This window comes from Cynocephalus volans, chromosome 7, assembly GCF_027409185.1.
Source record: "Cynocephalus volans isolate mCynVol1 chromosome 7, mCynVol1.pri, whole genome shotgun sequence".
NCBI lineage: Eukaryota > Metazoa > Chordata > Mammalia > Dermoptera > Cynocephalidae > Cynocephalus > Cynocephalus volans.
The window spans coordinates 118,041,597-118,053,714 of NC_084466.1; the positions used below are offsets into that span (position 1 = coordinate 118,041,597).

A 12,118-nucleotide genomic window follows, 5' to 3' on the forward strand; every position below is an offset into this window, starting at 1 on the left:
CATTCCTCCCTTTGAGTATTTACAATTAAGCCATTCGTATTTATCATTAATCTAAGTTAGTAGTATAATTATACTGACAGCAATTAGTAACCATTTTGCCTTCTCTTTCCCAACATTCATACCTCTTAACTATTTTCCATGCTTTAATGCCTTAATTTTAGAACACTGATGCAAGAATCTTTGACTCTTCCTCAATTTAATATAGGTGGTTCTAGTGATTTATTCTTAATCGTGATATTTGCTGTAGTTTTAAAATAGATAGTCTTTATCCCTCTAAGGTAGCCTCCCCTTTTCTAATGAGTTCATCATAAGTTTTTACCTGCAATGTATATTAAATTTTATCATACAATTTTTCAGCATTATATTGAAATAATTATAAGGTTTTTATAATTTCAATTGTTAATATTAATAGTTGTGATGGCTTATTTAATAAATGGGTTTCCTAGGGGCTGACTGATTGGCTCAGATGGTTAGAGCACAGCCTTGTAACACCAAGGTCAAGAACCAGTTCAGATCCCTGTACCAGCCAGCTGCCAAAAATAAGTAAGTAAGTAAGTAAGCAAGTAAGCAAGCAAGCAAGTAAATAAATAAATAAATAAATAAACAAACAAACAAACAAACAAACAAATAAATAAATAAATGGGTTTCCTGAGTATAAGCACATTCTTTTAGCTCTTTCCCATATAAAGCTAATTTGTTAGAGTGCTGTTCAGGCACGATGTTAAATTTGTCTCAACTGAGTGACACTTGTCAATATTTTTTCTTCCACAATGGTTTCTGTATCACTAACATTCTGTCTTATGACTATCTTTTGGTTCACGGCCAATAGTTTGATTATTTCCCAAAGGGTAAATAAACATGGCTTATTGTAATGGTTAAAATATACGATTCAAGTTAGTGGCTGGTAAGTACCTTGTAGAAGAAGGTTCTATTGTAGGCCTGACTCTTGCCACCTTTAGAGGAATTTTGATAGACAGAATATCAAAAAAATAAAAATTAACATACCAACTACACAGAGATGGTCCAACAGTACCTGCATTCTCCTTACATGGTTCTATTCAGTATGCAATATACAATGTAAGTATTGTATATCTAGGATAGTTTCTCTTGGGATTTTTAAGAACGTGGTGCTCATTTTCACTTAGACTTTTCATTCTTTCAATCACTTAATCATTCAACAAAAATTTATTCAAGGGCCTAATGTGTGATGTCCTCTGTGCTAGGTTTTGGGGATACATTTTAGATAAGTCAGGCATGAACCTTGTCTTTGTGGAACTTACATATTTATAAGTAAGATTCAAGTTACTTTTTCATCTTCATTTACTTGTACCTTGTCAGACTTTATAAATTGTTAGTTTTCTATTTCTTTTGCTGCATCATTTAATTATATAATATTGTTTTCTGACTGCTGATGGTCTGAATGTTCTTGAATTATTCATTCAATATGTGATAGTCACTGTTCTGGACACTGGAAATTCCAAGGTGAAGAAAAGAGACAAAAATATATGAGTCCCCATGAAGCTTACTACATTTTAATAAAATCCTGATTTCAAGGCTTTGCAAGATTCATTAGACTCTGTTATGCTGTCTATACCATAGGCAGTGAAAAAAAAAGTAAGTGAACCAAGTATTCTGGAAAGACAGTAATGCAAGCACTGATGCAAAAGAAAAAAGATTCTTAATTAATAATTATTTAAATTAAAATTTACATAAACCTCTTTTTCTAAGTAATTCAATTATTTGTAGTTTTAATAAATTTAAATATATATAACTTTAGCTTTTCAAACAGAACACCATAAAACAGACTCAGCAGGTTTCTGTAGTCAGGTGCATTTCCTTGCTCAAATTTCTGGTTTCCTTTTTTTTTTTTTTGTGACCGGTAAGGGGATCGCAACCCTTGGCTTGGTGTCGTCCGCACCGCGCTCAGCCAGTGAGCACACCGGCCATCCCTACATAGGATCCGAACCCGCAGCGGGAGCACCACTGCGCTCCCAGCGCCGCACTCTCCCGAGTGAGCCACGGGGTCGGCCCAAATTTCTGGTTTCATAGGCAGAAAACTTTAAATAGTAGGCAAAATAGTGAGAAGTGGAGTACAAGTGTTTATTGGGTTGTTTCAAGTGGCAGAATAGCTCTCCTACCTTCTCCCTACATCCCCCCAAAATAATGGGAAGCAGCATAAATAAAGAACTTTCTGAGATCACCTAATGACTTTGAATAGAAACCACATAAGAAGAATGTAGGTACTTACTGTTATAATTATCTCCTCTATTGAGGATAAGGTTGGTACATTTTTGTTCTGCATGGTAATTATGTATTAGCAATGTTTTCCTTTGGAACTTATAGAAATTAGAATAGGATGTGTCAATCAGTTTAGTTCATTCATACATTAGATCAACAGATATTTCCTGAGTGCCTCCTGTGTGCCAGGGCCTGCTTTTGTGGATCTTGGAGTTTTAAGGGCAAGTAGATATTGAACAAGTAAATACACATGTGGTAAGTATCACAAGAGTGGGGAGCTTAGATTGACTGGGGGAGAATAGGGGACCATGCAAGTTCTGTTAAGGGGCACAGCAACAAGACATAGCAATCATCCATTCACTCATTCAACAGTTAGAATTTCTGAAGAAAAACAACTCTGAGGCCAACTTCACAGTGGCACTTGAATACAGTCCTCAGTGAGTTCTGCAAATACTGAACTGGTTTCCTAGCTGGGTCTAAAGCTACCTATGGATGCAGTGATGGTTATGAAAGAGGATTATTTTCCTAAGTTAAATTTTACTTACGAGAACAGCAATAACAACAGCTAACATTTATTGAGTATTTTCTATACGTAGTGCACAATGCTGAACACTTTACATGTGTGTAATATAACCCTCAGAATAACTCCAAGGTAGAATTAGTATCTATATTTTATAGATGAGGATGCGGGGTCTCAGAGACATAAGAAATTGGTCTCCCATCACATATCTAGTAAGTGGTGGATTCAGGATATCATGGAACTCACTAGGAACTGAGCTCTCTAAACTGACGGCCAGGAACAGGAAACAAATCTGCATACTAAGCCAAACCTGTTAAGAGTATGAAATAACTCACTCCTAGTTTTCAGTGTTTCAGAGATTAAGTAAAAAATCTTCAACAGAATCCAATCCAAGTGTGCACGTCTTTGCATTCAGCATATACACTTGCCAAGGAAAAACTGTTCGTTGCAGAAAATGCTTCTATTTTACACCATCCCTACTCCTGGTAATGACCTTTCCTGGTTTCTATCCAAGGACTACATTAGAGCCAACCACCTTTCCCCCAAGCAAGTTGTCCACTTACCAAGTGTAATAGAAAAAGAGAAAGTGGCCTATAGGTGGTCTCAGGAAGGCACTACTATTCTGTCTCATGAAGGTTTTGAAGCAACCTAGAGCTTTTAAGCTTCTGAGTTTCACCATAGTTTGCTATCAATGCACAAACTCTTCTTATCATCAGCTGTCCTGTGTCCTATTGGATGCAGAAGACATTGGCCTTCACAGAGGCCTCAGAGGCACCAGGCACATCTGCATAAGCCCACCCTCCTTTCTCCTTCTGCCTCTTGCCCTTTATCATCAGCATCATCACTGCTGTCATTTACTAAGCACTTACTATGTGTCCAGCACTCTCTTAAGGTTTTATGTATATTTAAACCTCATTACAATCTTATGAGGTAGCTGCCATAAACTCATTTTTCAGATGATGAAGAGACTAAGTGAGATTGGTTTACTGCCTCAAGGTCACACAATGAGGAGCAAAGTCTTGGTTAAAATACAAATCTATTTAACTCCAGAGGATGTGTTCTTAACAGCAACATTATACCACTTGCCATAAAGAATTTACAATGGGGCATAAGATCAAGAAACAATGTACCAGATGTGTGGCTCTAAAATAAGCTTGTATTTATATAAAGTGATGGGATTGAGATTTAGAGGTTCTTAATCTGAGGTCTGTGGATCCCTGCATGTCCACAGATAGATTTTGGGAGGTTTGTAAGCCCCTAAAACAGAGGTCAGCAAACTTTTTCTTAAAGAACCCCATAGTAACTATATATATTTTAAATTTTACAGGCTATATGGTCTTTGTTGCAAACACTTATCTCTGTTGAGGAAGAAAAACAATCATAGGCAATACACAAATGAAGAGGCAGGATGGTTTTCCAATAAAACTTTACAAAAAGAAGCAGTTGGCCAGCAGGCTTTAAATGGTATGCAAATTCTGTGTGCGTATATGATAGTTGTTTTTGTTGTTGTTATTAGCGGAATATCATAGCTTTCCATAGCTTCTCAAATAGGTTCAAAATCAAAGATGGTTAAGAATAACTGGTCTAAGTGGTCTAAATGGTCAAGGGTTCTATAATTCTCTATGCCTTTTAAATTAACAATCTCTTAGAGATTCTTTGTCCTTAGCAGGCTCTTTTGATGAATTCTGCTGTGAAATATTAAGCGGGCAATAATTACTGTCTGTTGGGAAGGAAACATGGGTCCCATTACTATTTCAATGAGGTATGGTGTGGAGGAAGTGTGACTGATCTGTCACTGCATCTGATCAGGGACCCTCTGTCCCCAGGGAAACATTTCTCATAGGATCCCCTAGCTTCATGAGTTAGAGCATCTTATTCATTGCCTGTGACTATACCAACACATACCATTTCCCTGCAATCTGCTCCTTGGGTCTTGTCTTCCCCCAAGTCGAATCTCTGGGTGGGAACTGTTGATTATATTCCACTGTGTCCACCGCAGAACTTGGTACCACACTTTGCATATATGTGACAGGAAGAGTAAAGAACTAGAGTAAAGAAACTACAGAAATTTTTTTAGGTCATTAGTACTGAGATCCCTAAAAGTTATAGCCAGTTTTAAATTCTTGCATCTGAAAATAAAAACAAGGGCTGTCCAATGAACTTGAAAAACAGGACCAAGTGTTTAAAATTTTAGGAACAACAATAACAAAACCATGATGTATTAAAACAAGAAAGTACAAATACTATGAATCATAATGTGATTACATTTCTATTCCAGATTTTTCTGAGAATGGAGAATTGGACAGAGGGGAAAGAAATAGAAAGGGAGGAAGAAATGGCAGAAACTGGAAGAGGAGAATGAAACAAGAAGAACAAGGAGACAAATGGGAATACAGATGGAAAGGATGAATGAAGAGTGGGTCTGTATGCTAACCAGCTACTGCTGGGTTGAAACTCTGTCATTAGATGCAGCTATTTCACACAGCAAGTGCCCCCCAAAGAAGGAAATAAACCAGCAAATGAAAATAACAGGAGTGTAAATCACTTAGCCAGTACTTATGCAGACTTTATTCTATATTAGACTCCTGTACATATCACATCAGGATGAGTGTTAGCTCTCGGAAATGAAACATCCATAAGAGGACCGCATGGTGCTGACTGTACCCCCAACTAATATTTCAGTTCAGCTTTAATTATCATGTTCATCTGGCCGCAGCATGGTGCTCATAAATAGAAATGGGTCATGGGAGGCCTAGTTATTGTCCTGGCATATCGTTATATGACCTTGGTTGGCTAAGCTCTGTGCCTCAGTTTCCTCATTTGTTAAATGCAAGTAAATATCCCTTGTCCTGCTTATTTTAAAGGGGTGTTAGGAGGATGAAAAGTGAGGATGTACATCTACACGCATGCTTGGATAAGTATAAAATGCCAGACAAATGTAAAATTGACCTCGTTCTCTTCACTTAACAAGGTAGTGGGTAGGCGGGGGGTGGGGAACATGGCATTTTGCACAGAAGGCTGATGACTCAATAAAGTGTCTTTTTTTTCCCCAGTAATATCTGGTCTGGCATTATTACTGCTTTCTTGATGTTTTTAGACATACTTTTCCCCTTCAGAAATGCCAAAGGTGAAAAATACTATTCCACCGCTATAATTTGTCACCCTTGCTGCCTGAGCAAGACGTGCATAGACAGTTTAGTAATTAAGCTTTTCAACACTGCATCATAAAGTTTTATTCTGGCAAAGGCTATATTTATCAGCTAACAAGTATTAAATCACCCCACGGCTCAAGTCGTTTCTCACTTGAATATGCTCCTTTCAAAACAGAGCAGCTTTCCTTGGCTGGCTTGATTAATAAAAGTTCTTGTTTGGAAATACTGTAATGATGTGTGGTCCTGTGGGCTGGCATACCTACACCTTGGCAACTATTTCAGATGGTGCTGACCCCTCTCTCCCAGGGGAGTTTGACACCTTAGCCCTATGGTCTTCTACAGCATGCTGGTCATCTGAGTTTCATGGTTCTCTGGGATGGCTTCCAGCAGGAGATATTGCCATATCCATTTCATTTCTAAAGGGGAAGAGGTAAATGAAAATCTAAATGTAAAATGAGTTTTCAAAATAATTACAATAGCAAAGGGACAACAATCTACATATTAAGCCAAGTTGAGTTTTTTCTCATATTGCTGAAGTTTTATGAAAACAGATCCAGAATTATTAGGGAAACACACTTAGAATGAATATATATTAGATATCAAGTCATTAGTAATGGTTGAGAAGAATACTTTCTCTAAGCAACCCACCCCACCTTTATAAATCTTTTTTTTCCTCCTTTGGAGGATATAAATTCATGAAACGAATACAGCATTGTTCTCAAAGTTTCAGAATTCTTTCAGTCAAATGGCTCCAGAATTATATTTGTTAAAAACATAATAATTAGTTTGAAACATTTGAAAGACTCTTCCACCATATTTTAAGGGTAAAATCAAAGTAAGACAAATGTTGATGAAGTATGGTCCAAAGTGATGAAAAAATATCACTATTTTTCACCATTTTATATGAGAGACTGCTTGTATAAAACACTAATTTTCTTTTTCCCTTTCCCTGCTTTCAAAACAAGTGACATTAGCCCAAATGCAGGCATTTTAGTTTTACTTATTGCTAAAAGGAAACAGTAATATGCCGTAGGATCAAAAAACACACTTTGTAGATACATGAACAAGTTCTGCCTGTGCCTATGTGTGTGTTTGTGTGTGTGTGTGTGTGTGTGTGCTAGCAGGCACGTAAGTGTGTAACTTTAAACATAGCAAGATAAGAAGACTTTTGTTGAACTTTTCTTAGTTTGTGAGGCTGTAACAATTTCTTTCCTTTCTAAATGATAAAATAGAACTTACCATTTCACTTTTCAAATTAGCAGCAGGTAGCTTGTTTGAAAGTCTGGGGATCAATTTCTTTCCAGCCAACAAGTCATGGGGTCAAGTCACCAAAGCATGTGGGAGGATATGCTGAACCACTAAGTTGGCAAATATTGAATTATTTTAAGTGCGTCTATTTTCTAGTTCAGTACATTTTTTGTTGTGTTAAATTCATTAAACTGGACACAGTCCAAATGCCATAGCACGTACTGGAAAGCACATGAAGGTAACGGCACCAACCATAGGAGATATCTCACAAATGGTAAGGATAGACATATTTTCTTTCGTTTTCTATTTAATTTTTCTCTTTCATAATAAGACTGGAATTTGTTAAAAGTACTGTGTGACTTGGAAAATCAAGTTGAATCTTGCTATTTTCTGAAGATCTGAACAGAGTTGTTTCTTTGTCAGTCAAGTTGCCCTCCAAACTGCGATCTTAAGATGATGACATATTTGATCTACAAATCAGGATCACTTAATAACTTGGGAGATACATAAGAAAAATTGTGCTCCATTATACACAGTTTAGAGAAAGCTTATTATTCTGTAATTTGCAAAAATATTGATTCAAGGGCCAATTTGAAGACTTTAAAGGAGACCTTGATAATGATCATTCTTTATTTGGAATTGAAATTTTCAAAAAGATAATAAAGGTTTTGCCACACAAACTATTACTTTGATTTAATATAATTTTAGGGGAGGGTCATTTGTTATTCTTAAGCACCACTTTTCCTCTAACACAGAATAGTCACAGCAGTTCAGAAAGGTGAGGAAAACAGTAAGGCACAAGGAATTTCTATTCTAGCGTGGGTTACAACTATTGAAATTATAAAATCGATTTTTTACCCCCTATGAAATATGATAAAAAGTGAAGAACAATTTTCCAGTAATTTCTGTCAACAAAATAGAAAACAAAATAATCAATGACAGAAAATTGTGAAAACAAAACCCCAAAGTCCGTGTAGAGAATAAGGATACAGGTACTAAATATAATTCTTTAAAGCTTCCAATACACACAGGGCAGAAGTGATACAGCCATCAAAGTTGGATTGAGTAAATCCATCCCCTCCGCACACAAGGGAAGGTTTGAGATGAAGAGTCATTTGCCCAGGACAGCTGGCGACAGCATTTGTAACCTGAAAAAGTGAAAGAAGGATTGCAATTGACACTCTGTATGCTGTTGTGCTGTCACGGCAATGCCCACCTGGGGAAGGCTTCTCTACCTGGAGAAATCAAGAATTCTCACAAGGAACACTAGGAGAAAAAACCCAAGACCCCCTAAACTTCTGCCCTTTTCTAAGTGTTTACATCTACATTCTTAAATGTTTAAATTTGCAGTTATTAGATAAGATAATCAGGAGTGTGTTGAACTTCAAAATAGTACGTGCTATGGTCTGAATGTTTATCCCTCTAAAATGTATAAGTATAAGTCCTAATCCCCAAGGTGATGGTATTAAGAGCTGGGGCCTTTGGGAGGTGATTAGGTCATGAGGGCTTGCTCTTATGTAATAGTTCAGAAAAGTGAGAAGAGTAAGGCACAAGGAATTTCTATTCTAGCACGGGTTACAACTATTGAAATTATAAAATCGATTTTATACCCCCTGTGAAATATGGCAAAAAGTAAAGAACAATTTTCCAGTTATTTCTCTCAACTTCCACCACGTGAGGACAAAGCCAGAAGGTGCCTCTATGAGAAAGAGGGCCCTGACCAGACTCTGAATCTGCTGTTGCCTTGATCTAAGACTTCCTAGCCTCCAGATTTGTGAGAAATAAATTTCTGTTGTTTATAAGCTACTCAGTTTATGGTATTTTGCTATAGCAGCCTAATCAGACTAAGGCACCCTTCTCTCCCTCCCTCCCGTCCTTGTTCCTTCCTCACATATTTTATGAGCACTGGGGTCAGGCCCTATGCTGGGCACTGGAGCAGCAGAAATGTGAAACTTCACAGCCCTGTCCTCAAGGAGTTCTCAGCCCTGAGATTAAGAGTGACCCCAAAGCAGTGAGTGGCTTCCTTTTGTTATTTACTGAGTGTCTCTAATGTGCCAAAGAATGTGTTCCATTTGCAGACTGCATTTCATGAATTAATTAATTAATTGCAATCAATACATGTAGGTGACTTTCTAAAGAGTCTGATGGATACATATGAGTTTTCCCGTAAGGAAAACAGGGGAAGGTCACTCCAAGGAGAAAGGGCAGCAAGTGTAAATGCCCAATGTCTATGGGTAAGAGAGAGAAAAGTGTGTTTAGGAAACTGTGGGGCAGGTCACAGTGTGTGTGTGTGTGTGTGTGTGTGTGTGTGTGTGTGTGTGTGTGTGTGTGTGTGTGTGTGTGTGTGTGTGTGTGTGTGTGTGTGTGTGTTGGGGAAGGGGGTTGACTGGAGAAGGGGACATGGTGGTGAGGCAAGATAATAAGGATACAGTGTTTCAAAATTTAAAAATATAAAACTAACAAATAAAAAATGTAGAACTTACTTATCAGCCCAAAGAAGAAGACTCAGCTGAAGTTTGGGATTTATTTTATTTTGGAGAATCAGGTTTATAGTATTTGAAATGATGAAAAAGGCATAGAGATTATTTGCTGGAAAAATATTCTCAAAATTGGAATGGATGATGCAATAAGCATTCACAGCGAGGAAAGTGAGTGGGAGGGCAATGTAGTTATCTTGGACACTGAGATAACTGAGATGGTTTGGCCACTGAAGCACCAAAAACTTCCTAAAAAAACAAAATATACAAACTTATTGTGATGGCAGTTTCACTTGGGACTGCTTCACTGAGCAGCTTAGGGGGTTGACACAGACTACAACATGGCTTCTAGTCTCTCTGATACAGGCGTTTTCATGGAGAGTAACAGGGTATAAGGCCTATGAGGATTTACTTGTTTAAAAATTAAAAAGAAAAAAACCATGAAATGTTATAGATGCTATTTGGATTATGGTGCTGAGATTTTTATTCTAGGATAGATTGAGTTAGTATATGCCTTTATAATTTTCAAAAGCAAAAAAACTTTGCATAGATATTTTAAATTTATATGCTATATCTTGCTTTATTAAAAGGAGGTGCTACTCGTTTTTTTTGTTGAACCTCTTAAGATAGGGACCTCTAGAGACCTGTGTCATTCAGATACAAACATAAAAAGTTAAGAGAATGCTCTCACTTTTCCAGAGGTCACTTTATAGCAACATCACCTTTCATAGACATAGCAGATAATCTTGAAATAAGCAGATAAGATCTTTAAGTGGCTAAAATAGCATATAGTATAGACATGAAGAACAGACTTGGGTGTTCAATTAGAACTTCTAAATTCCTGCATTAGATAGAATTTTAACAAATTGGACTATTTGATTTATCAGCGAAACACTAAGGGAAAAAGTAAACGACTAGGTTCCTACATATTAGTGATTTCAGAATGCGACACTTGATAGGCTGAAAGCCAGAGATGCAATGTAAAAACTCAAAAATCAGACAGGACTAGGAAGAAGCCTGGCAGTCTGGGGCCATTTAGTGTGGGGGCAAATAACATTTTGCCTCTTAATAGGCTCTAAGAGCATCAGCTATCATTAATGTCCACAGTGATGGCCCCAGTTCTCAAGAACCAATTCTAATTTGCATAAAGTATTCATTGCTAGCATCTCTTGAATGTTCACTGCATACCAGATACTTTATATGTAAATCCCATTTAATTCACACAGCAACCCTATGAGGTGGTTACTATTATTCTCATCTTTTTCTTTTTCTTTTTTTTTTCACTCCCTCTCTTCCCCCCATACAGTTTGTCTTATTATTAATATGCTACATTAGTGTGGTACATTTGTTACAATTATAAACTACTATTGATATATTATTACTAACTCAATTTTACATTTGGGTTCCCTCTTTGTGTTGTGCTTTTCATTTTATAGATGAGAAAGTTGAGGCTCAGAAAGACTGTCACTTGCTCAAAGACAGAAAGCTAGTAGATGAAGAAACAGGGACTCACACTGAGAAAGTTAAGTCCAGGACTCACACTTCCAACAGTTTCAGAAACATTTCCATAAAGATTTGATTTAAGTAAAACACAACAGAAATGTTTGATTAGTTACTTAGCTTAAGGCATCTGGAAAATTCACATAAATGGAATAACTCATTCATACATATTCATATATATATTCATACATGTGGGTCTATGTATAATTTTTAAAACACAACAGAAAATGTTTGATAGTCACTTAGCTTTAGGTATCTGGAAAGTTCACATAAATGGTATAACTCATTCATACATATTCACATGTATATACATACATACGTGTGTGTATCTATGTATAATTTACACACACACCTGTAATCCACATTCGTGGTAAAGTTTCGATGCATTTCCAGTTGACATCCCTGTATAGATCAACTGCAACACTTTTAAACATTATACAAGTATTAAGCAGAAGGGAGCTTAAGGGAAAAAGTTCTGCCCAATTGTGAGCTGGTAAATTATCAGTGCTGTGTAATTTAATTTGATGAGTGGTAAATGCCAGATGCCAGATCACATGGCTGGAAAACTGGGCCACTGATTAGCCAGTCGGCAGTTTGGGTGAAATCAATCTCGCTGCATTTAGGAGGAATCGCCTATTTTGCAATTACCCAATGAGGAAAATATGAAAACATGGAGCGTGTGTTGGCAAGCGCCTTTACCTGTGTGAAATAAAGAGTCCTGCAGTGATGGTGCATGTAATTGTCAAAGCCACAATCTCTCACAATAAAGCAGCCTTTGGCTATGCTTCCAGCCACAGCGAGGAACCACAGCTTAATGACTATGTTTAAGAGAGATGTCAGGGCTCAATCAATGCCTCAGAAATCCAGGTTACTTTGGCTCACATATGTGCCAGGGCTGGTCAGAGAGAACTCTTGTCTGCTCTAGAGTAGCTAATATAATGTTTCTATAAACTTAGAGGGTGACTGGACTGGATATATAAATT

At 37.1% G+C, this 12,118-nt stretch overlaps 1 protein-coding gene across 2 annotated transcripts in view; it reads right to left on the minus strand.

Moving 5' to 3' along the window:
• Nucleotides 1-5,362: 5,362 nt before the first annotated feature.
• The window catches only part of RNLS (renalase, FAD dependent amine oxidase), a 292,909-nt gene continuing 286,153 nt past the window's right edge, over nt 5,363-12,118 (minus strand). Inside the window, exons 7-9 of one of the 2 annotated variants that reach the window (XR_010024073.1) lie at nt 8,149-8,306; nt 7,150-7,206; nt 5,363-6,326 (exon numbers count right to left, since the gene is read on the minus strand). Coding sequence is in view for 1 of the 2 variants with exons in the window: in XM_063102909.1 (XP_062958979.1) it covers nt 8,154-8,306 (153 nt within the window). In the remaining variant the exon portion in view is untranslated. Of the gene's footprint in view, nt 6,327-7,149; nt 7,207-7,832; nt 8,307-12,118 lie in introns of those variants that run through there. The other variant, XM_063102909.1, reaches the window with a different exon arrangement.